At 38.6% G+C, this 26,145-nt stretch overlaps 1 protein-coding gene across 1 annotated transcript in view; it reads left to right on the top strand.

Moving 5' to 3' along the window:
• Positions 1 to 26,145, top strand: part of INO80 (INO80 complex ATPase subunit) — a 71,778-nt gene that overhangs the window by 17,233 nt on the left and 28,400 nt on the right. Inside the window, exons 9-25 of the mRNA XM_074824133.1 lie at positions 37 to 240; positions 2,328 to 2,523; positions 2,720 to 2,787; positions 3,102 to 3,311; positions 3,901 to 3,981; positions 5,148 to 5,243; positions 8,468 to 8,527; positions 9,145 to 9,287; positions 10,374 to 10,458; positions 10,980 to 11,097; positions 12,125 to 12,210; positions 13,201 to 13,368; positions 13,820 to 13,953; positions 14,762 to 14,829; positions 16,306 to 16,399; positions 17,505 to 17,682; positions 23,243 to 23,383. Coding sequence (XP_074680234.1) covers positions 37 to 240; positions 2,328 to 2,523; positions 2,720 to 2,787; positions 3,102 to 3,311; positions 3,901 to 3,981; positions 5,148 to 5,243; positions 8,468 to 8,527; positions 9,145 to 9,287; positions 10,374 to 10,458; positions 10,980 to 11,097; positions 12,125 to 12,210; positions 13,201 to 13,368; positions 13,820 to 13,953; positions 14,762 to 14,829; positions 16,306 to 16,399; positions 17,505 to 17,682; positions 23,243 to 23,383 — 2,130 coding nt within the window. The remainder of the gene's footprint in view (positions 1 to 36; positions 241 to 2,327; positions 2,524 to 2,719; positions 2,788 to 3,101; positions 3,312 to 3,900; positions 3,982 to 5,147; positions 5,244 to 8,467; positions 8,528 to 9,144; positions 9,288 to 10,373; positions 10,459 to 10,979; positions 11,098 to 12,124; positions 12,211 to 13,200; positions 13,369 to 13,819; positions 13,954 to 14,761; positions 14,830 to 16,305; positions 16,400 to 17,504; positions 17,683 to 23,242; positions 23,384 to 26,145) is intronic.

The following is a 26,145-nucleotide window of genomic DNA, read 5'->3' as shown; positions in this document are numbered from 1 at the left end:
TTTAAAATCTGTTTCCAAAACCTTTCTTCTCTCTAGCTTGCCCATCAGTGCATGAGGGAGGTCCGTCGAGCTGCTATCCAGGCCCAGAAAAACTGTAAGGAAACTCTACCACGGGCACGTCGTCTTACCAAGGAGATGCTTCTCTACTGGAAAAAGTATGAAAAGGTGGAGAAGGAACATCGCAAACGAGCTGAGAAGGAGGCTCTGGAGCAACGCAAGCTGGATGAGGAGATGAGAGAGGTACAGCAAAAACACAGATTGCTGATAATTAATCTGTTGAGGAGACACAGAAGTGACCAGATGATTTGAGTTTCTAATTCCAAGCCATGAAATTCAGTCATGTGTTCTGTTTCAGCGGTAATTCACGTCTTCCTTCTGCTATCTTTAAATTCTTTACGTAGTTCTTCAAATGTTAGCTAGAGGTGATAAAAAAAGCCTTCAAACTGCGTAAATTCTTTATAAGTGACTAAAATGGAGGAAGGGATTAGAGAAGCAGCATGTGTCTCAAAGACATACATAACTCAGTGTTGATAAGGGCCAACCTTTTGTGATGGTTTGTACATCATTTTCAGTCCAGAAGGCAAGCCACCTTCTCATTCATACTGAATTTTCTTTTTTTTTTCCCCCCTCTTTTTTTCGCCTGCTGTAAAATTATATTGTAATTTATGGGGCACATAATTTTTCTGTGATTGCTTTTTTTGTTTGCCAAGTGACAGCTTCACGGACTCCCTTACAGAGTAATAGGGGCTGAATTTAAGAAAAAGCTTTCTTGTCAAAGCTCTGTGGTGGATTTGTGGTTGTTAACCTTACGTGTGCAGTGATGAGCTAAGGTTGAATCTTTAGAATACCTTATGTTTAGCTTTATGCTCAAATTATGCTTTTGTTTATTGTGTTCCTGTCATGGCTGGGCCCATGTAAACCTCCTGAAGTTCAACAAGGCCAAGTGCAAGGTCCTGCACATGGGTCAGGGCAATCCCAAGCACAGATACAGGCTGGGGGATGAGTGGATTGAGAGCAGCCCTGCGGAGAAGGACACGAGGGTATCAGTGGATGGAAAACTGACTACAAGCCAGCAGTGTGTGCTCACAGCCCAGAAAGCCAACCGTGTCCTGGTCTGCATCAAGAGAAGCGTGGCCAGTAGGTCAAGGGAGGGGATTCACCCCCCTCTACTCTACTCTCGTGAGACCCCCCCCTGCAGTGCTGTGTCCAGCTCTGGGACCCCCAACATAAGAGGGACACAGACCTGCTGGAGCAGGTCCAGAGGAGGCCATGAAGACGATCAGGGGGCTGGAGCACCTCCCCTGTGAGGACAGGCTGAGAGAGTTGGGGGTGTTCAGCTGGAGAAGAGAAGGCTCCGTGGAGACCTTAGAGCGGCCTCCCAGTGCTTAAAGGGGCTACAAGAAAGCTGGGGAGGGACTCTTGATCAGGGAGTGTAGAAGTAGTACAAGGGGTAATGGTTTTAAACTGGAAGAGGGCAGATTTAGATTAGATATAAGGAATAAATTCTTTACTGTGGGGGTGGTGAGACACTGGCACAGGTTGCCCAGAGAAGCTGTGGCTGCCCCCTCCCTGGAAGGGTTCAAGGCCAGGTTGGACGGGGCTTTGAGCAACCTGGTCTAGTGGAAGGTGTCCCTGCCCATGGCAGGGGGTTGGAACTAGATGGTCTTTAAGGTCCCTTCTAACCCCAACCATTCTGATTCTATGATCATTGTAAATTCATAAGCATTTTGTGAAGGTTTTGGCTGAATTAGATTAATAGACAACTTACAGCATTCTTTTAAACGAGAACCTAAGAATTAACAGAGTTTCTGCAATGTCCTGCTGAATGCCAAACAATGAAAATATCTCAGCTGTATTACCTAGCGATGTATTTCACGTATTCTACCATAATTCTTTTTACTAGTAAATAACAGAACTTTGGAGTTAGGTTATCATGAGAGCGTTTTTGTAACTGTTTAGTTCTTTTACTGTAGATGACTAAAATCCTGTTTATTTTGTCAATCTTTTAATTTTTCACTGTAAACAAAACCTCTGAACTTTCTTTTTTTAGATTATGGTGTTCTTTGCCAGGATTGCTGAATTTAAAAGAACTTTTCATTTACAACAATTTTATATTTTAATATAGATGTTTATGGTCGTGGTTAGTGTTCTTATGTGCAACTAATATTCTAGCATTTTGATATCAGTGATGTGCATAACATAATTAGATTAGTTGTTGATATATTATTAGATTAAAAATTTTTTCTTTAATGATATTTTAGACATTAAAATTTTGTCCTGGTTTTTTTTTCTCCTTCATCTGTTTTCTGTAAATCCTCTTTTCTTAGGCTAAGAGACAGCAGCGAAAACTGAACTTCCTGATCACACAAACTGAATTATATGCCCATTTTATGAGTCGTAAACGAGATATTGGACATGATGGAATACAGGAGGAAATCCTACGCAAACTGGAAGACAGCTCTACCCAAAGGCAGATTGATATTGGCGGAGGAGTAGTGGTCAACATCACCCAAGAAGATTATGGTAAACGATTCATCTACAATCCTTCCCATGCACTTTTCTGAATTTTACTGTACTCCACACGTTATCATGCAAACTTAGAATTTCAAGCACAGAATCCTTCTGTGTAAGAAGCACTACTATAATTACTGGAATTTATCTGTGTGTTAATTTGGGGGGTTACTGCTGCAGAGCTCTAACATGGAGATGTTGTTTTCAGATAGTAACTATTACAAGGCCCAAGCTCTGAAGAATGCTGAGGATGCTTACCAGATTCATCAAGCCCGGGTATGTATTTTTTGGCTCCATGAAGTAGAAGAGAAAGCAGAGTAATTTTAGAGGCCACAGAACAAAGATCTTTCATAGCAGCCAAGTCAAGTAGTTTGGTTTAATCCTGGATGCCAGATTTGAATTTAATTTCATTGCCACTTTCTGTGCTAAACAGGTAGAAATCCAGAATATAAAGAGGAATAGGCTTGTTTTCTCTTAGTTTCTGGCTGAGATGCTATGTCGTAATGTGAAATGTAAGGCCTTTTACTATACAGTTTCTTGGTAAGTTAATATGTTCATCATCTTATGCATACTTTCCTCTTCCTGTTTAGACCAGATCATTTGACGAAGATGCAAAGGAGAGTCGGGCAGCTGCTTTACGGGCTGCTAACAAGTCCGGTACTGGCTTTGGAGAGAGTTACAGTTTAGCAAATCCATCTATCCGAGCAGGAGAAGATATTCCACAGCCTACCATTTTCAATGGAAAACTGAAAGGTTACCAGCTGAAAGGCATGAATTGGCTGGCCAACCTATATGAGCAGGTATCTTAGTACATCTTGCAAAATTTTAAAACTTCTAGGATTATTTAAGTCATTAGAGTAAACTTGGTAAAAAAAATTAGTGGTTGTAAAAATAAGACTGCGTGTACTCAATCTGTAATATCTTTAGAAGAAAGGAAAATATTATGTAAGCCACATAGTGGTATTCTTGATTATTTAGGAAAGAACAACTTTGAATGGGGGCATTACGTTCAGGATTCTTTGTGGATGTTTATACAACTGTTCATCACTTGGATTATATGCTAAGCAGACTTTTGCTGCTTGGAGCTGCATACTGTTTCAGGCTTGGGTCAGCTGGTGAACTGCAGGCAGCCTCGTCCTTGTGTGTGTAACCCAGTTCGCAATGTGATCGCGAAGTGCAGATAGGCTGAGGGAAAAAAATCAGACTGAGAAATGAATGAAAGTGCAGCTGAGATAAATTATCTCTTAGGAGAAGATGTAAGAGACAATAAAGTGTTTCTGAGTTGTTGCAGTGGGGCTGCTCACCCTAAATTCACTGGCAACCGTTCTGCTAGTCCTGTATGGATTAAAAGGAGTAAGGTGAAGGTGTTCATTTATGTATCTTTTGCAGGGCATCAATGGAATCCTGGCAGATGAAATGGGTCTGGGTAAAACAGTACAAAGTATTGCTCTCCTTGCACATCTGGCTGAGGTAGGTGGATTATAGCTTATTCCTGGTCAGTATACTTGATAGAAGATGCATACTCTTCACGTGTTGAAAATGAATTCTAGATTATAAAGCTTAAATGTCTTTAAAGGCATTTTACCCTTTGTTTTAAAGCGGAGCCTTTGAAATGGGTGTGGGTATGTGTGTTTGTGTATATAAAAATAACCAGAATTTTCATTTATTTATAGAATAACAACTTTTCACTTGCGCTGAATGTGAAAGCCTGATGAGAGCACAAGATGTACACTTCAGGGTTCACTGAGTTTTACAAATCAGACTTGTAGAAATGAAACACAGATTCTGAGCTTTGTGGCAATCAGTGTGGATTTCCATATTTCAGCAGGGTATTTTTGGGAAGCATAGTGATTCTTCTGTGCCAGGGCAGACAGACAAAACAGAAAAAGCAACAGGAACTTCTTCATGCAGAAATGGCTGTTTTTATTTCTAAAAAAAAGGCTTGATTGGCATCCAGTAACTTGCCTTAAATAGGGGATATCAACCAAGTGATACTGAGAGCAGAATTAACTGCAGTAGTGACCAAATGACAATTATGTGCATTTGTTTATGTTCCTTTTGATACTAGTCCACTGGCACTATTGACCACAACACTGGAAGGGTGTGCAGAGCTGAAGGGTCTTGAGCTCATCTGTATGGAAGGGATAACAGATAGGCTTGTCTCCCTGCTGCACTGCAACTTGACATTTTTGGAAGCCTGCACAGGGCTTTTACTTTTTCTGGCTCTTCATTATGCAGGCCAGCTTGTAACTACTAATACACCAATGGATCAACTTAGTTATTCACCAGAGGGCATTCTAATCTGATGTGATGGAGCAAAGCTTTCTAATGCCACCTGGAGTTCTTTTCCTCCCCAAAATGATAGGGGCTGTTGGTACTCAAAGGTGGCAACTTTCAGAAACAAAGGGAATTGTTCTGGGACCAACTTTGCTGTTATGAAATTAAGTCTTAGTTAAACATTAGATCTGCTCTATTTGATTCTGTATCACCCTGCTGTGCTGGGAGGATTTGCTGTGTTGGATATAGTTTGCTCATTTAGTAGTTGTAAAGCTGTATCAAACTGTCTCTGTATCCCTTCCCCTCAATTAATTTGCGGGTCTTTTTTTTAATTTTTATTTTTAATGTGTGTATTCTAGAGAGAGAACATCTGGGGACCTTTTTTAATAATTTCACCTGCCTCTACTCTTAACAACTGGCATCAGGAGTTTGCCAGATTTGTACCTAGATTTAAGGTAATAAGCATGTTCAAGAAAGTTCTGTTTTCTCAAAAGCAACCGTTTTGTTCTCCTGAGTTCTTTGCCACATCTGGGTGTCTAATTACCTTGGAATTTGAAACTCTGTAATGAGCCTGATTCTGATATTTTTCCATCATCTGTTTTTTCTGGAGCATTCAATTATCTAAGGCTTAAAAATGTTCTTACTCTAGTCACACGATTTTCATTTTGCATCAGCTTGAAGATACCTTCTTGTGTCTTTAAGCTGATGTGTGTGAGGAATTGAAATGGGGCAGGGAAATGATGTTCAGTTCTAATGTGTGGACCTGACAGCAGATTCAGGAATAATATTTCAGTCTTATGTACTGTCTTTAGGGTTAGAGCAGTATTTTCAGTCATTCATATCAATTTGAGCAAGATAAAGATTGTACATGAACAAATCCTGGCTTGCATTAGAAATAGCGTGGCCAGCAGGGACAGGGAAGTGATCCTACCCCTGTACTCGGCACTGGTGAGGCCGCACCTCGATTACTGTGTTCAGTTTTGGGCCCCTCACTACAAAAAGGACATTGAATTACTCGAGCGTGTCCAGAGAAGGGCAACGAAGCTGGTGAAGGGTCTGGAGCACATGTTGTATGAGGAGCGGCTGAGGGAACTGGGGGTGTTTAGTCTGGAGAAGAGGAGGCTGAGGGGAGACCTCATCGCCCTCTACAACTACCTGAAAGGAGGTTGCAGGGAGCTGGGGATGATCCTCTTTAATCAAGTAATAAGTGATAGGACAAGAGGTAATGGCCTCAAGTTGTGCCAGGGAAGGTTTAGACTGGATATTAGGAAGCATTTCTTTACAGAACGAGTGGTTGGGCATTGGAATGGGCTGCCCAGGGAGGTGGTGGAGTCCCCATCCCTGGAGGGGTTTAAGAGTAGAGTCGACATAGCGCTTAGGGATATGGTGTAGTTGGGAACTGTCAATGCTAGGTTAATGGTTGGACTGGATGATCTTCAAGGTCTTTTCCAACCTAGGTGATCCTGTGATTCTGGGAAAACTGAACTCTAAACAGATTAGAGGGAGAAGGTATGCAGTTGTTATTGCAGAAAGTAGAAGAACCGTAGACATGCAACCAGTAATCAAGAAAAATGAGAGATGTGAGGCATAAATAGATAAGAACAAAAATATTAGAAGAAAATAAATTGAGTTCTTAAGGTATACTGTAAGTGTGAAAGCATAGTAAGTAGAATGCAAAGAACAGTCACTGAAAAACAAGCTGCCTACCTAGTCCCCAGTGAAAAACATTGGAGTGTTGTAAAGGAAGATTTGAAAAGAATGTGTACCGCTGAAACAGTGTTGAAATTTTAGAATTAAATATAGGCAAAAGTGTCAGAAGCTTGCAGTTACATCTGCAAAGCAGAATATAGTTTAAATAGTTGAGTTGTTAACATAGTAACCTTTGATATGAAGAGGTCTTGATCGTTTTTTTTAAGCATCTGATTTTCTTTTTTACAGAGGACAGTAAGAGACACCTAGTTATAAGTAACCAGTATGCCAGTAACATTCAGGCTAATTGTTTGAATGTCTTGGTTACTTGATAAGGTGAAGGAAAATACTTTGGAAGTACTACTATAAGTAATATTTGATTTCTTGATGTGGGGTAGGGCAGTATTAAAGGACTTCTCTTTTCAGATAGCTTGTTCTGCAGATCCCTGATGAGACTGTATGTGGGTTATGGTGGTGTATAGTTTGAGGTATCTATATGAGGAGAAGTTGTGCTAGAACATAGTTCAATACTGGATGATTTGAGTATTTTGGGATAAACTGGGATGTGTATAATTTGGGAATATACTTTGGGATAAATTGGGATTACTGAGACTTCAAAGAAACTGATGAAATAGAAATGCTTAAGTTAGTGAGGAATTACTTTTAAAAAACCTAAAAATAATCCATCTATGTATTTGCATGGTCCAAAATAATAAGGGCCCTGATTAAAAATCCTGGAGTAGAAAACATTAGAGCAGTTGGCTATTCTACCTACTTACTTATCTCTTGTATCAGTTCATTGTATAGAATAGGCGAGCAACTGTTAATGCTTTCTCCTTCTCATAAATGAAATACAGAAAAAGTTTTAAAAACGCAGTCAGGATGCTTGTGAAAAGATAATTTTCCCTTTTTTGACTTGGAAAAAAAACCCAAAATGTTTCTGTCATTATATAGCTGTTCTTTGGGTTTATTGCATAGTAATGTTTACCTCATCCGTGGAACAGAACACGTTGTAAAAAGTTTTCTAAACTTATGATTGCCACATGTTTACAACTTCAATCTTTTTCAACCAGTTTTGTTCCTGCTTCTAATCATACAGAAATGTGTAGTCAGTCATGCTTGTAGTAAACCATAGCAAATTAATTCCTTCAGGTCCATGGCAGAACATGTAAACTCAAAGGCAAATCACTTTTTTATTAGCCTTATTATTTCAGAACAGTTGGAATAATATTCGACTAAAGGCACTTTGAAATTTGGAGCTTGTCAGTTGAAGCATGGAGACGTTTAAGACCTTTCACAACCTCAGAAAGCAGCATTCCTCACTTTGTCTTAGTTGAGTGTAGTCCTTTCGTCAGACAGAAGATGGCAGTACAATATTATTAACCAGTAACTGGTTTCAGTGCAGGGCAGATCTGTTCTGAGTAATGGACCCATGAAATTCTGAGCTATAAATGAATTAACAGATTCCTCTGGCAGCAGTGCTTGATTTTTAAAATTCTTATATTAAATATGTCTAGACCAGATGTTTTAACTTTAGCTCAGATTTCTGGGGACAGTTCTGCAATAAAAAAAAAACAACGGGACAATGGGAAATGTTAAACAGGAGAAAAAGCCCACTAGTCCTGTAGGGTTAACTGTAGCGGTGGAGGACAGACGTCTTTCTGACATAAGCAAAGTATCATTTTTAATTTTTAGAAAAAATTACTATAAGGTGTAACATGCTACTGGCGTTATTGAGACTCTCAGCATAGTCTGATTTAGTCTTTATACTAGACATAAGTTGTTTGATATCTTTGCCTGGAATGCTCTGTTTGTAAATGGTTTTAAGTGCTTTCTGATTTTTCTCTGTGTTAAGAAAGATAATTTCCCTTTTCATTGTTTTTGAGAAAGAGATCTGTCTTTCTCATTTTGTAGAATACATAGTATAAAATTCTAGAGCAGATATGTCTTTATTTGAAAATAATATCTTTCTACTTCTGTACTGTTCTAGGTGCTACCTTACTGGGGAAATCCCCATGATAGAAAGGTGATCAGGAAGTTCTGGAGTCAGGTAACAATAGCACACTCATGTGCTTTGACCATCTTTGTTATTTGTGCAGAGTAAACCAGAAACTGTTGCTACAAGCCACCAAGCTAAACAGTGTGTGGAGACAGAGTTCTGTTTCTTCATCCATGTAGTAGCATTTTCATTAAGTTAATGAGGTAGAAGGCTTCTCTTGTGCTGGAGAGCAATACAGTACAGGGCACTTTAGGGCAGTATGGAGTTCAGTGAAAGAAACCAGAGCTCTGTAAATAAAGCGGGAAGTTTCATTGTCAAGGACTGTTTATTCTATTTGGGTAACCTAACTCAGGATGCCCAAGTCTAGCATCCCTGCAGGCCTGTCAGTTTGTTCCTGATTTAACAGCAGCATTTTGCAGGGTTCAATGCCTGAGTCTTGTCTGGCACATTAAGAAACATCTGAAGTTGTTCAGGGACTAATGGGCTGAAGTCCAGATCCACCAGTTGAATAACTGTGCTGTAATTAATTAAAAAAGTAGCTGAGGAAAAATGCAGTAATAATAAGAAAAGATTATGAAACAGAAGTCTGAAATTACAGTATACACAAGTGAACTCTTCACAATGTATTTACATAATGTGGACATTTGTTTCTTATTTTGTGGTTGTAGAAGACATTGTATACTCAGGATGCTCCTTTCCATGTGGTGATTACCAGTTACCAGCTAGTAGTACAGGATGTGAAGTATTTCCAGCGAGTGAAGTGGCAATATATGGTGCTGGATGAAGCGCAAGCACTCAAGAGTAGCTCCAGGTAATAAATTAACTGGAAACAAAAACTTCTCTCTCTGTCAACCTCATGAAAACATCAGGATTACATAAATTGATAGAAGTTAAAATTGACATCCATAAGACCCTAGTGTCTAACCTAGTTAAGTATCTAACTTAGTTAAGTATGTGTATAACTCTGTGAAACTGGATTGATCCACTAGATTTTCCTTCTCCAAATATGTAAAATGTAATTAAAAAGTAATTAAATTAAAAAGTAATTGTGGAGCAGAAACTTTCATTGAGTACAGGATAGTTAAACAAAACAGTCTGAAATGCTGTTCATCTTCTTTCCTGGCTACTCACAGAATTCTGCCTAGTGAATACTTTGTAGTCTTTAGCATATATTGCTATATTGGCTCCATTAAATGCATTATTTTGATTCCTCCTTCAGTGGCACTTCCAGACACAAATGAAGGTCAGAACCTTGTGAATGTTCTTGGCTGCAATAAAGCCCAATCTTTGCCATAAGACTCTGTGCCAGAAAGCTTTCTATTTGTTTTCAAATAATGGATTTGTCCGTCTTTATTTCTGTAATTGCTTTCCCATAACCTTTGTCCAGGTTGTCACTGTACACTGCAAGTTGAAGACTGCTTTAGGTGCAGACTCATTCTTACCAAAGTCTGTCTCTTCAGCGTTCCTTGGAAACTGCCCCTCTTAAGTGTGTATATATATGTATAGCTCAGCACTCCTGCCACAGTAGACCATACACTTAGTGTTGTAAAGTCTGAAAAATACATGACATTTTGATTCATAACAACTGTTTCTTTTGGGGAGTTAATTATTCTGATAATGAGACTTTATTAGTATCCAAGCATTTGTATTAAAAATGAGTAAAATGATACTTAGAAAAATAAAATAATTGATGCACATTTCTTTGTCATTTGTAAAAGGCTACTTCTTCCTGTAATTGTCTTTTGAAAGACTGGGGAGTAGCTGTCACCGTTTTACTCAGTGACCTCCAAAAATTATTTGGGAAGGTCACTGAAAGCAATTGGTCTTAAAATTCCTTATGTTTTACTGTCTTCTACAAAAAACAGTTTTAATGATTTTTCTTAATTTTTTTCATCAGCGTTCGCTGGAAGATCCTACTACAGTTCCAGTGTCGAAACAGATTGTTGTTGACTGGGACCCCAATCCAGAACACCATGGCTGAGGTATTTGGAAGCTCACAAGAGTGGACGTTTCTTTATAAATAACAAGAATATATACTAAATATATGTGAACAGTTGAGAAACCTGTTGTATTTGTGTGGTTGTGGAATCATGCTTGTAGCAAACCACTGGCAAACAAATATGGGATCAGCTCTGGGAGGGGAAAATTGGGAAATGTGTCACACATTCAAATAAAAATAAACTGAAGATACCCAATGATTAGTAATACCTAGATTACAGGATGAAATCTAATTCTTGGGGCTTTTCCTTCTGCTGACTGTAATCATTGTGCTGTGTTGCTCACTGCTTTCTAATGGTGTTTTGCTAAGTTGATATATCTGGCATTTTTCTGGGTGTCAGGGTGGGGAGGAGGAAGAGGATGCAGCTGGGTTTTGTTTAATTTTGCCATGTCTCATGATCTAGTAAAGTGATTTTGCTCATAAAGAGCTGCAAGTGTTTGGGATCCCCAATTATCTTGTCCACAGTAGGGTGACTTTTGCTGATCTACTGTTTTCTCCTTTTAGCTGTGGGCCCTGCTGCATTTTATCATGCCAACGCTGTTTGATTCCCATGAAGAGTTCAATGAGTGGTTTTCTAAGGACATTGAGAGCCATGCAGAGAACAAATCCGCCATTGATGAGAGTGAGTGCAGTGTGTAACTGCAGTAGTTTTTATATTAAAAATATGTTGCCTTTTCCAACTACTAATGGATAAACTTTGTCTCTCATTTTTTGGTAGGAGAAATGTCCTCTAAAGCACAGGGTGCATAGTGTGATTGAAATGTTATGGTTTGTTGTCCATGGTTTATGTCAAAGTTTGTGTTTCTGACTGTAATGTAGCATGTGAAATGAATAGAAAAGCATGTAGTGAAAATGTTGACTTGCTATTTGTTTCCAGTCCTCCTCCTTCCCAAACACAGGAGAACAAATATTGTAAGTGTTTCTTAAGTTTCTACAGAGCACATGATCTTGGAGATCTTCTGAGTCTGTTGCAAGCTCTAGACATAAAAATTATGAAGTGAAGCCCTAAACACCTTTTGAGCTCCAGAAGAGAAGTATAAAAATTGTTTTAAATTTTATTTTTTTTTTTAAAAAAAAAAGTATTCACAGTAAATTTTAGGGAATAGTTATGTAGAAAATCTAGGTAAGTTAAGTAGCTAATTGGAGTAGAACAGCACAGTTGGAACCTGTCACAAAAATAAAGGCTTTAAGAGTTCTCAAATACCCGGAACTTTGTTTTTACAGGTTATCATAAAGAGTGCAGTAGTCTGTCAGTGCGCTATGCCCTGTTCTTGTGATGTTACAATTTGGGGGGCGCGAGACTTAAAACTGTAATGATCTCTTTTCATGAATTAGCACTGTCTCATCTGAAACTTTCTTCTTCACTAATAGTGATAAATTTAAGCCCATATTGTTCAGCCCAGAGGAATATAGAACACATAAAATGCTTTAGAAGTTTATTTTTTGAAGCAGATCTTTAGGTTCATAAGTTAAACAGTGGAGCTTGGCACTCATTTAAAAAAAGAAAAATCAACAGAGAAATGTGCTGTAAGAACTCATATGGGGGGGAAATGGCTGAGCAGTAAGGGACTTAATTTGTAGTAGAACACCGTATAGTTTTCTTCTTTGGTGAATTAATTGTTCCTTCTTCCCCCTTCCCTGTGTTTCAGACCAGCTATCCCGCTTGCACATGATCCTGAAGCCTTTCATGTTGAGAAGGATCAAGAAGGATGTGGAGAATGAGTTGTCAGATAAGGTGAGCAAAAGTATTTATCTGGAATGAGTATTTCAACTTTATTGTTATAACTCTGTTCTCTAATCTGGTTTTTGCAAACTCATTTGTCAGTCTGCAAACCTTAAATTTCATTGTAGACCTTTCATGGACCTTCAGTTTCTGGCACCATGACCCAGCAGTCTCATTAGATGTGAATGTAACTGAAGAACCCCTAATTAATAAACCTTTCTTCTAGGGAAAACATTTTGTTAACAGTTACAAATAAAAAAATCTTTAAGCCTGATTAAGTTGACAGAAATACCACTAATTGAAGTGAAGGAGATTGATACAGCAGTGATTGGGTAATAAACATCTACAGTTGCCTTTGTGAAGTATGTGGTGTAGATTTAGGATTCTTTTTGCTTGCTTGTACAGAGCAAGAAATGCATAGTGGCAACATCATACTCTTTTCTCTTGTTAGTCTCCTAATTTCATGTGGATGTTAGCTATACTGGATGATCTTGTGGTCAATGTGTCCCCAGGTTTTGGGACCACTGGCTAAGAGACATCTACTTTGTTCTGATGTGCTTATTCAAAACTAGAGCTTCCCACAGACACTGTTAGGTGATGCACCTGGCATTATCATGGGCTCCTGACACCTGTTTAAGATGGCTCTAAATGGGTAGCATTTTAACAGTAGGATAGTAGAATCGAGGTCAGATTTTAAGCTGATCAGCTGCACAAATATGATGTTTTCAGACTTCTTAAGAATCTGTTTGCTTAGTTGTGCTCACATACTTTTAAAGGTCTGTCTCCTACATCATTACCAAAGCCTTCCGAAACACACCTATCGGTTAAGTGCTTCCCAGACTGGATCCTGAAATACAGATATGAATGCAAGTGCCTATATATGTATTTTTTGAGAAAGTTATGTTTTCCTTAAGATATGTTTCTCTCTGCTTTGTGTGTACTGATGTGGTCATCCTCCATTTCAGAGATAGAAAAGGCTAAATCTTCATTACTGTTTTGCAGATTGAAATTCTTATGTACTGCCAGCAGACAAGTCGACAGAAGCTGTTGTACCAAGCTCTGAAAAACAAAATCTCTATTGATGACCTCCTGCAGTCCTCAATGGGCACTACTCAGCAAGCACAGACCACCACTAGTAGTCTCATGAATCTAGTCATGCAGTTCAGGAAGGTAAGGCTATTTTAAGTAATAACTTTTTAAAAACATAATCATTCATTAGTACAGAACTAAAATGTGGCTTCTAGAAAACACCATATAAAAAAAAATTCTGGCATAGGTAAGCAAATTTGCAAGCAGTTCAGTTGTGTTTCTGATGCAGTGTAGCATGATGTTGGGGTAGAAGAGCTTTAGCCAAATGGTGCATGCATCTGCTAACTGGTTTGGTTCCAAATTGGTTGTTGAAGGAAATCATTCACTTGGGAAGAAGAGGCAATAGCTGTTATGTGAATAGGAAAAGGTAAGAAGTAGTGTTCAAATTTGAGCAGATGTACTAAAATAGCTGTGACATACTAGTCTAATATTAAAGTTTTAGTGATCAATAGTCATAGCTGATTTGGGATGTCAGTGCTGCATCAGACTAAATTAATTCCTCCCGGTGTTTGACATGCCCTCTTTCTTACAGGTGTGCAATCACCCAGAGCTGTTTGAGCGACAAGAAACTTGGTCTCCATTTCACATCTCCCTAAAGCCATACCAGATTTCAAAGTTCATCTACCGTCATGGACAGATCAGGGTCTTTAACCACTCACGGGACAGGCAAGCCTTCTCCACTTCCTCTCCAGTTTAGCATATTTAGTATTATTACTTAGATTTATTTGAGCTTTGTAAGTGCTAATTAACTGCCTTACCTGATGTGCTTAAATGACATTGGCCAAGCGATGCATTCCTAGTTTTCTTTCATTCATTCAGCTGTTAAGAATCTGATACGTGATGCTGTTTCTCGGTGGAATCCTGATCATCAAATACCCCTTTGATTGAATAAGAAAGTCAGGAAAGGGAATTTAGAGTTGTTGCTGATGATGTGTAATAGAATTAAACTTTAAAAGAATTCTTAAAAAAAACCCCAAAACCAAAAAAAACCCTGGTTTCCCTTCAGTGAGTTTTCATGTTTAAGGAAGCTATTATCTGTCTGTTGTGACATGGTATATCGTGAGCATCTGCTAGTGCCTTGACAGCTTTTAATGCTTACCTTGGATGAATAAAAGCTGCCCGAGTGCAGTTTTGTCTGACTGTGGGAATTCTTGATTAATTTTGTTTGCATTCAGTTATGAGAAATGCTCAGGGCAGAGATAAGAAAGCTATGTTTGAAGGTAAGACTAACAGTTCTACAGCATCAGATGCAATTCCAGAACAATGGTGTGTCCCAGTGTCAAATGAACAATAATGCATGTGGACTGATGATGCTTTTCTCTTACTGCCATGCAATTCCAGATACCCAGAGTGCTGAAATACTTACAATGAAGAACTGAATGGTTACTCTGCGTTTTCTGTTGATTATGTGATTGAACATTGTAAGTTTTAACACCTTAGTGATTTTGTTTGGTTTTGTTGCTTTCATTTTCAGGTGGTTACGGGTTTTACTTTCGCCATTTGCACCAGACCACATCCAGCAGTCTCTCTTCCATAGAAAGGGTAGGTTTACAGTCCTGGGAAGCAAGTTGGGTTGCACACTTGCATGTGATGTTGTGTAATATGTCTTATTTAGGGGGAAGGACTGAGATGCCATATCAGTCCTCTGAGATAATCTGATTAGAACCTTTTAGAATTTTGTTATCATTTGTACTTGTACATATATTTCATTTGCTCAGTGAGGTAGAGGATGGAAGCAGCTGGAAGAATAATCTATGGACAACTTGTTACTTAGTTACTTCAGTCTCTTGTTCCACTCCTCCTGTCTTGTTTTAACCTGCTTCAAGGGATTAATGCTGCCTTTTTAGTCTAATTTTTCACAGATTCAGTTCAGAGAAATCTTGGATTAATTTCAGAACATGCTGTATTGTATGTTAACCTGCTAACTTCTCTTTCAACTAAAAAGTACATAAGATGCAAGTGACCCAGGATCTAATCAATGAGCAAAAAACCCACATAAGCTGTTTATATTGACAAATACAATTTATTATTATAGACGATTGAAATTTTTTTCACTAAAAAGAGCTAATTAGATTGCTCAGCTGCTGGGGTAGGGAAAACTTTGGGAGAAAAAAGCAAGAGAGATATTGTCTGCATTACTATGCTGAAATCTGTTAGCATGGACCTGTTCAGCTATGCAAAACCCTTTTCAAGTAAGAATAACCAGATGCAGCTACAGGAGTCTGCAGTAGTTTGTAATGCTCTAACTTCCGTATGTCTCGCTAATTTTTCTGGTTTCTGTTTGGTTTGGTATTCGTAATAGACTGTTTTCTTGGGGACATTTTTTTGGCATACCATAAAAAGAAAATAGTTTTGGGAATATAATTTTTGTGTAGAAGTTAAAAGGTAAAAAGATATGAATGGTATTTGGGATATGCAGTGCACATGGGTAGGCCTGAAAGACTTTCTCCATTGACATGGAACATAATCTCTTCTGCTCCTCACCCTTCACTGCAGCATATCCATCATCCTTGCTGTATCCCTTGCATCCTTATCCCCATACTCACATTTCCCTACCAATTCCTACATCTCCTTCCAACCCGTTTGACTGACTGGTTGGATGAGAGTGAGAGGGAGCATGTTTGGCATGAGCTATGCGTGTTCTGGTCAGCTGTCTGGCAGATACGTGTTTTGATTCACAAATGTGCACGCTGCATATTGATTCTTAGTAAGTTAAATCAATGTCCTTACTGGCTGCATGGTTTTCTAGCCTAGAACATGTTTGTCTGTCTTGGTAAATACCCTTCTCTTGCCCAGACTGGAAAATGAACTGGAACTTGGTGTCAGGCAACAGCAGTTCAGATTAAATTTTCAATATTTCTGAAAGATCTAGGTTAAATTAGGATCTCCTGTTTATTTACCTAGATTTGTCATATGTCAGAGAATGTGTACCTTGAACTGATGAAGTAAGTTTATTGTTTTCAGATATGAGTGTCTTGTGAAATGTGTTGGCCTAACTTCAGTATTTATTTGACATAGGCATCAATGAAGAAAGCTGTTTTTCTTTCCTCCGGTTTATTGATGTCTCTCCGGCAGAAATGGCAAACCTCATGAATCAGGGACATTTAGCCAGGTGAGGACAACTGAGGTTTTTTTCCTCTGTTTTAGTAATTATAGGAAAAGTAGAGGTGATGTTGGAGGCATCTCTCTGTAAACCTGTGTTTTCTATGCCTCCTAATATTATAAATTGTCTATCATTATCTAATATTACAGGTATAGGACACCACTATGCAAGGCAATTTTTATGCCTCTGTCAAAAGAAAACCTCTGTTACAAAGATTTGACATTGTAAATACACAAGATGGTCAAAGGGCAGCAGAAGAGTTTGCTTAGGTCACACAGTAGGTTGCTGGCATTATCAAGCATGAAATCCAGACTTTTGAAGGCCAGTTTATTGCAATGCTTACCAGTTGCAATTGAGCATATGTTTTAACACACGTGGAATAAGCTTGTGCTGTGATAGTTGTTCTTCAGCTCCGAGCCATATTGTCTACTTTCCACATGTCCTGTTTTTAATATGGAATGGAATTTCAAGGCGTAGGCTTAGGATAATGGATTTTTAGTATCCTGAACTGCATTATCTTGGAAAGGGAAGTGATCTGTTTTAAGTTATAGTGTACTCTGCAACGGACAGTACTCTGACTGAAGTTAAATAGTGACTGTAAGAAATTTGAGATTAAAAGCAAGTCTTTATTAATAAATAAAGGTGTTTTGCTTAGGGTTTTGTAAGTGAAATACTGTTGTGATTTTGGACTACTGTTTCATTTGTCTGTGTTTTAGTAACATAATACAAATTTCTCTTGATCTATCTGAAGGATCTTTATGATAAATTCTGCATTCATTGTGCAGGTTGTTATGAATAATTTATTTATAGAACAATTTACAGAGGAGTCAGAGTGCAATTCTAAGTAGTAGTGGCTAACTCGGTCTGGACCCTTTTAAACGAAGTGCTTCAAAGTGTATTCTGATTTAATCCCTTAGATTCAGTTAAGCCACCTTAGAAGGAAAATAAAATGAGTAATATAATTGGAAGATGTCTAGCAAAAATTATTTCCTTTAAGTCAGGACACTGTAAGCCTGAAATTCTGAAAAAACATTTGTGTCAAATAGTTACGTTGTAACTCACACCTTTCTTTCACAAAGCAGTGATTAAATTTATCTACTGTGTTTTGTTTCAGATGGTTAGCTCTTTTCCTGTCTCTGAAGGCATCCTACAGGCTCCATCACATGCGTTCCTGGATGGAGACCAACGGGGAGAAACAGCGGGGGTCACGTTTTCTGGGGAACAGGGATTTCTTGCTTGATGTAAATTTCCCTCTGTCTTTCCCTAACTTGCACAGCTGCACTTTGCTGCAGGTAAGGAAAATTTCTGTGATAAGGAGACAGTAACAAATCCTCATCAGTGAGAAATTAGGAAAACCTTTCTATCCTTATAAAACAGAGGAAAACAAACTTGAAAACAGGATGACTTTATTATCTGCTTTATTAGATATAGTTAATAATGTTCAGAGTGCTGAATAGAAAAATAGTTTAATTGCTGTCTTCCTCCCATGTGGTGATAAATTTCAAAACTTGCTATAAAAAATAAATCAGTTGAATTAGAAGTCTTAAAAATATTACTGGAGCAATACGGCTAGAGTCATGATTTGTCAGGGATGGATTCTACATGCGAGCTTAAGAGTTTTATAATATTTTTCTACATGTAAGATGCTTGTTTTCTGACTGAAATAAACTCTTCTCAAATTCAATACGTTGTTGCAGCAACTGGGGAAAGCAGAGACTTCAGCCTAGCAGTGTTTCAGAGCTGATGGACATGCATTGTGAATGGTGTCTTTCTACTCTGAAATTTACTTCTGCTGCTGTCTGGTAGACTCCAAATGTGTTCATCTTACTGTGTAATGGAAAGTAATTTTCTCTAATCTTTTGCCTGTGATGTGTGTGAAGGTTTTGTCTTTTTATGACTAAATTTCTGTTGTTAGGTTATATCTCCGTTGATTCGTTCAACTGGGAAGTAAGTTCACAAAAGTGGTAACATAGAGTCAGGAAAGCATCTAGGTCAGTTAGCAGATATGCAGTAAAAAAAAAAAATCTTTTCTGAAACAGTGAGATCGTGCCAAATTTCTCTAGGGAATATTGCTTCTGTTCACGAGTCTGGAAGGGGAAAGGAGATAGCCAGAATTCAATTGAATAGCGTGTAGAGGAAGTTGAAATTGAAGATGCATAAGCAGTAGGAAACCAACTTTGGACTTGGTGTCATGTTTTGCAGTGTTAACAGCAAAGCCAACAAAATGAGTCGTCCTAGTTATCAAACAAAGAGCAAGCCAACTGAGTGTGTATGCCAGTTAACTCTGGCTGTGCTGGTCTTCTGTGTTTCCATGTGTAGCTTGATAAAATGTCTGCGTTATATGGATTTGCTGTCAGGTTGGATTTTTTTTGTGATGCATTCAGCTGTTTGTATACTGACAGTGCAATGCTTATCTCAGAAACTATACTGCAGCTCTGTCCTCTCATTGGTATGGTATGGTTAAGGAAAACTTGTGTGGTGTCAAATGTTGCAGTCTAACAATAAAGGAGTAGATGGTATCAGAAGTTGTATGCGCTTACAGAAGATAACATTCATTTTTACATGTGTAGAAAGACAATCTAGATCTTTACATAACCTTTGGGTTAGTGTGTATAAATACTAAAATGAAAGTCATTATATTTTCTTAACGAACAGAAGGTGAAATTATAGATACTAAATATGAGGTGTGGAATATGCACATGTAGGTTTTAATACTAACAATGAACTGTAAAACATTTGGATAGGCTACAGACCCCCCTGTACCGCAACCTGGCAAGAATTAAACATGTAATTTGCTTTCTCCAAATAGTTTCTGTTCTTTGAAGAAGTCATTACCTGTGTCTCAGGGGATCCCAGTGCTGTGACTGGTGTAACTAGTGACTGGTGTAACTAGTACCTTTTACATAGAAAACATCCAGCTGAGGAGCAAAGTTCATCAGTGTGTGCAGTACAGAGCATTTGTGATAACCCCTATATCTAAAGGAAGTTTAGCCCTACAGTTAAGACATTCTTTAGAACTGTTTTCTAACCTGCATGTTAGACAAATTGTCACCTGGAGTCACTTTAAAATAAGCTATGTTTGCAGAATTTTGTTTGTACAGCTTACATATAGAACATTTAAAAAAAAAAAAAAAACAAAAAAAACAAAAAAAACCCCAAAAAACACTCCAACCAAACAGGGGGAGCAAAACCAAAGAAAAAACCCACAAAAACCTTGCAAAACTGAAGGGAGAGTTGGAAAACAAACGGCCCTTTATGTGCATGTCTTTTAGCAGCATGCATCATTGTGAGTGAAAATGGACTCACTTTTTTTATCTTAGCCCAAATTTGAGAAACTGTCAATGTAAAATCCCCTGAGGCTTCCTCTAGAGCTTCACAAGATAGTAACATGTAGGGCAGTGAGGAGGGGGAGAAACAGAGGAAAAAGGAAATGGTATAAATCTGGAAAGGCTTTTCTTAACTGCTCAGATCAGCATTTCCGATAGAAGAGACAAAATATGAAAATAAGTCAGTAGACAAAAAGCACATTTATTTTTAATAGATATTTCTGAAATTGAGGTAACACCTGTCTAAAGACAGTATGAGTTTCTTCATGTAAACACAGAAATCCCTTGCAGTGTGAGGTCTCTTCATTCCCTTTACTCAGCACCTCCACAACATGTGTATTATATTTGTATACATTGATTTAAATTAATATAAAATCTGATCTGTTGAGATGAACCCTTCTCTCCTTTGCTTTCCTAATTTTCTTTCTATAAAAAAAAATGAGTGTTAATGAGCTTAAGATGCTGGTAGCAATCACCCATATTTATGTGCAGCTCTGTTTGCAATATAGGAAAGCCTCTTTCAACACTTAACTTTGGACTGCATAGTTGCAGTAGATGTGTACATTCTCATTTTTTAACAGTCCTCCTCTTCAGTTCTTGAGTTTGTTGTACTAAGGTATAGGAGCCATTTCAGAGCTGTGGCTGTGTTCAGTTCTGTAACCTTACCTGGTCTTTTCCATGTGTGACTGATGGGAAGCTGGTTTCTGCTGTCCCTGTTATATCTGGTGTCTGCTCTGTCCATGAATGCTTAATGGCTGCGTATGTCAGGGAATTTAGAGAGGAATGTTTAAGTAACCTCCTCATAATTCATGCACAGGAAGCATGGCGCTGAACACCAGTTTAATGCCAGTGTACAAGACCTACTTCTAATACTGTGTGTATACAAAAATAGCATTTTTCTCTTATTTTGGATACCTTCTTGGAAGTTTTCCTTTATGTTTCTTCCTGGGTACTTCTAATTGGGCTAAAGCCAGCTTTGATGGCTCTTTGATACTGTCTTCTAAAAGGGAATTAAATAACAAACTTGCATAGGTTTGGAATTACAGTTTGTTAGCTTCCTCTCTATCCACTTCTTGTATTCTCACTTTCCAGGAAATAGTTACCAAACCCCTCTAATGACCAGGCCCACAATCGGTATGCCAATGCTTGTTGTCATAAGACTTACTGGAAAGCTCTTGTGGCTGCATGCAGTGCTGATTCCTCTTCATAAAATCAGCTGTATGCCCAGTGTGTGGGCCAGGGGTTAGGGAGAGAGGGGCTTTGAGCTTAAAGCAGTTGTTGTGACTCTGCCTAGTAGCCAGCTGTTGCTGAGAAGGGATGTCACTCTTCCCCTCTAACTCTTGCTGTCCTTTCTTTACTCCCAGCCTCTGAATCCTGCCTCTGCTCATGTGGGCTTGCAGTGTCGCATCCCCATGGGAGCCAACTGCAGAAAACTTCCTATTTTCATGGCTGCTGAATTTGTTCTTTGATTAGATGTGTAGCTAAATAGGCTTCTGGAGGGGTGTGACAGGTGATAAAAGTAGCACAAGAAGTGGCATGGTATGGGAAGGGACTCCCCCTTCTCAGCAGCAGTGCTGGTGCTTTGTTGCCACTGTTTCTGGTTCTCAGATGAGTAAGCCAGCATTCACACTGGTTGTCCACAGCCATGTACTCCCAGCTGTGTGCTTCCTACTCTGCTGTTTCAGCACATGGCCTCTTTTACCAGGTGGTGAAACAGATCACAAAACTAGCTTGGAGTGAAGGGGCAAGTATTTGTTTTCATCTTGACCAACATCTTGATGAGTACAGACAGTTAGGCCAACAAGAAGGGACTCTGCGGGGACAGGAGTGAACATGTGAAGCAGTTGTTGCTTAAGCCAGCATTACTGATAAAGAATTGCCAGCTGAGTAAGAGCCTGGTTTTGGGATCATCTCGCATTATTCAGTGTGGCCCAAGCTTTGACCTGTGATTTTTTAACCCTGCTAAGTGTCAGTGAAAGGCTGTCAGCTCTTTCTGCTCTCACCTTTTATATAGAGGAGCAGATGCTTAGTCAGAGAGTATGAACTTTCTTTTTCCAGCTCCAGACCATGAGTCACACTGGTTGCAGCTGAAAGGCTCACATGCTAGGATTGACTGATTGTATTTCTTAAGTGGTACTAGCACGTATGTACAGTAAGACTATTTTTCTCCCTTGTCATCAGGTTCCAAATTACATGTGCCAGCCATCTGTATCTTGCCCAGTGCATCTGTATGTGGAAATAGAAAGGGCCCAGAATGCATGGTCTGTAATAGACTACTGCTGTGGATGTTTTCTAGCATTTTTTGGCATACATGGGAATGCATATATCCAGTGTATGACATTATATACAGAGTGTCTGCTTCTATCATGTGCCCTGATGTTTAGAACTTAAAACACTGGGTTTTTAGAAAATTGGGAGGTTCTCATGCAATTCATTTTGGTGCATTAGGATGCAATTAATTTTGGTGTGTTAGGAACTGAGGCAGAACAATGCCAAAGCTTTAGATGCTCTTCATGTTTTACTGAAGTGAACTGCTGGAATTCTCAGGAGGGCACATCTTGTGATCCTGTGATGTGTGGCATACGTCTTAATGTTTCTAAAACTGTTGCTTGTTTCCTATAGTATGCATAAAAATGCTCTGCATACTATAGGAAATGATTATACATAACAATAACAATTGGTTGCTATGAATATAGAAGTGTCAGAATAAAAACTAAGCAGCAAAAATGGCTTAATCTATAGGCAGTTTATTTCATTGTTTGATGCAGATATAATAAAAAAGTAAATATAATAACTGATGCAAGTGAATAAAATTTAGTTTTCTGTTATTTTCTGTGTAGAGTTGAGCACCTTCAAAGAGCTCTCCTTTCTTTAAACTGCAATGTCATCTCAGTGTCCCCACTTTTGAGTCAATATATTTTTCTCTATCAAAAGGACGTTGATACATTTGTGGCAAATTCCAGGTTTCATACATGGGGGGGTTCATGTGTGTGAGTAACCATGCTAGCACCTTGAAAGTCTTTGGGATAAAATTCAGAGCCATTTTGCATAGAAAATGAAGAAAAGGTTGGAAAAGATGAAAGTCCAAAGATACCAGTCCAATCTCATTTAGAGTCTTAATTTTTTTCTCTGCCAAATTTCATTTTATCCCTGCTTCAGAGTAGATAAAGGAGTAGCTAGAAAACAACTTGAGGGTCAGACATACTAGAATATTCCCATCCCTTCTTCATTATAAAAGCTAAGGTCAAAAGGTTCAAAGAAGGAAAAACTTGTTTCTGGTGCCAACTGAGTGTAAAGGCAAGTATTGAGGGGAGCTATTCTGATTTCAAGCATTTCAGGATTCGAATGTTCTGATAATTACACAAAGATCCTGCACATTGTCACTGTAGAAGATGTGTAGAGTTTCCTTTTTCAATGAGAAATATTTGGTGAATGTCCTCTGTCTGTCCTTCTCATGGGTGGTTACAAGATTTAAGAGTTTTTCTTTATAGCCATAGTAACTTCTTAATTTTAATTTTGTTTTCAGAACCTTGTGTTCAGTAGCCACTCTAAAGCAGTTACTGGCTATTCAGATCATGTCATACATCGAAGGAGATCAGCTACCTCATGTGTACGGTGCTGCCAGGTGACTGAGCTGCCGTCCTTCCTGTGCATAGCCAGTCCGCGGGTAAGTCAAAGTTAAGTTGTAAATTATGTATTTTCTATTGTGTTTTAAATCTTGTTAGAATTGTGTCTTAGGAACAGGATGATCTATTAGTTTCTTGTGGTTGGGTAAAACTGTTGTGAGGATATCCTTTCGCTACTGTACTCAATAGCACGTTTTTTCATAGAGGAAGTGACTGTAATGTGTACTGAAGGAAAAAGGAAAGTTGTAAGATGCACCCAACAGGAGTTATTCTGAGATACGTAGACTTCACTTTCTCTCCTAATATGCAAAGCAGTAAAATTATAGAAGAGATTGTCGAGTAGATTCCCCAGTAATCTGAGGGGGAGATGTAGGTATGACATGAACAGAACGGATTGGTTGTTTGGTCCACTCTGCTGACAAAAGGGGGCTGAGGAGCAATGCTTTTTTGAAGAGGATGTTCATTTTCTCTCATTGTGTCATCTTATGCTCCAGAAAGGAAACACCAAATTGCAATATACAAGGATTACTTGAGTTTGCATTTTCTAAATCATTTGGATATTAAGTGCTACTGCTTGGGGTTGTCCATCAACTATTAACTGAATTTTGAAATTACTTTAGCTGAAGCTTCCTGGGCTGACAAGAGACCTTCATAAGTCTATGGCTGTTGTTTTCATTCCATGTTGTTGGATCTTGACAAAGCTGGACAAAATGTAGTTATATTACCAGGCTATCCAGATGCCATATTCTTCAGTTACTGTTGATATTATTGCTGTAGTCTTGATCAAATGGGGCTGCATGTGCAATTATACATTGGCATCTGGAGAAGAGACGATGGCAAGTAAGACTCTGCTTTTCACCTACGTGCTGCTCCTCAAGCTGAATTCATGTGTGCCTGCAGCTCTAGGGCCAGGGATCCAACTGAATTTTCAAAGTCATGTATCGCCTCCTAGTCACAACATACTACCTAGTTCAAGAACGAGCAGTTATTCTGAGAGTAAATTGTGAAAACCACTTCTTCAGATTCCTTTGATTTGTTGCCCTTTGTAGTTGAATTTGCATTGCAGATAAATATGTTGAATACTTCCTATGCATTAGGAAGGGAGGAGAGGGGTTCAGAAGGCTACATAGGAAGGGGAAGGAAAAGATGAGGAGAGATCATATCTGACATACATTCTGGTGAATACAGATTGCTTGTTTTGGCTTGGCTGGTGTATAAAAATGATTAAGTGGAGGCATGGATTTTTGTTTCTAGGAATACAAAGGCTTAATTTTACGCTTGTTAGAAACTTTTGGCAGGAGTGTAGAAGACCTGAAACAGCAGAAAGAGCACATATGTTCTCAGAAACGATAGCCTTCTGTTGTTGTTTGACCTGTGATGAATTTTGGGAAGTTAATGGAGCGAATCATAGAAATAGGAGTGTATGTTTATGTAGCAGCTGGGGGAGTGAGTAGAGGTGAGGGGGGGGCTTCAGCGTTGTTTCTTTCCACGTCGGCAATTTTCCTGAGTACAGAGAGGCCTCAATCACAAAAAAAAAAAAAGTAAGTGGAGGATGGATCTTGTATTCTTGTATTCATTAAGAAAGGAATCTGATTAATTCAGTTTAGAGTAATACTGTTTATTTTAGTTTAGCGGTTCAGTAAAGTAGTGTGTCAGAGTTATTGTAGTCAGAAGTGGGTTTGGGCATCTCACAAAGTCTGAAAGATTAACTTTGCACGAAGATAAATGCATTTTACATTTTTACAATTTTACAGTTACCCTAACTAAACTAGGTTATTGAATTTAAGGTGGCAGTGCATTCATATATCCCTACCACTGTATTTTTTTGGATGTATTTCTGAACCATGACTGTTACATTCAGTCAGTTTGACAAGAATGTGTTGACATAGGAGCATTTAGTACTAAGAACTACCCTACCTTTTGTTATGAGTAAAACCACAAAAACAAACCTGGAAAAAAAAAAAAAAACCAACTGCGCCATGGCAAAAAGGAGAGAGGGGAAGCATGAACAAGCTTGAATGGAAGGTTTTTTGGCTCTGTCTCAGAAATGTGTCATTTTTTCTTGTAAGACCGTGTAAAAGATGCAGAGCTCTACCCTAGAAGTGTGTGTATGCATTTTAAAAAGTGTGGAGCTGACAGTAAAGATAGTCTTATATCCTCAGATGTCAGTCAGTGTTACACAGGCATGCTTCCTACATGGGAATATTTGTTCTTCTTAATGTAGAAATTGCACTGAGGCACACACACAGAGAGTTTGTCTCAAGATTGTCTCCTAGCTCGTCCTTTAGGTGAGGTATTACTTGTGAGGAATTACTTGTTAGCTTGTAGAATTTTATGATGTGACTTCATTTTTCTTTTAAAAATCCTAGTGTACAAATCTTCATATTGATTTCAGTAGATAAGTCATGTTTCTGTGTCAGAACTTAGTCTGTTCCGTTTTGTGTGTAGTTGCTGCTGGTCCTAGGTGTCCTGGAAATATAAGTAAGACAGGTTGTCTGTGCCTGAAAGACTATTTGTTCCAGTCTGTCCAGTGTAGAAATATGAAGTGAAATGTGGTGGTTAGCAGTGTCCTTTAAAAGAAACAACCTTAGTCTGTATCATCATTGCGGTGTACATCAATGTTCAGGCAACAAGACTTGAATTGTGAGAGGTCTTGCCCTCTCCCACAAAAGACAGTCGTATGCTTTGACTGCAGATGGCAGTACAAGATAGCATCAACTCTAACAGTATCTAGTGAGTAGTGGGAATGTGTACAAAGTCTTACTTAACACAGTCTCTTTCAGTTTGCAGTGTTTCATGTGAC

The sequence above is a fragment of the Strix aluco genome, chromosome 4 (genome assembly GCF_031877795.1).
Source record: "Strix aluco isolate bStrAlu1 chromosome 4, bStrAlu1.hap1, whole genome shotgun sequence".
Taxonomy (NCBI): Eukaryota; Metazoa; Chordata; class Aves; order Strigiformes; family Strigidae; genus Strix; species Strix aluco.
This window is presented reverse-complemented; position numbering and strand designations above follow the sequence as displayed.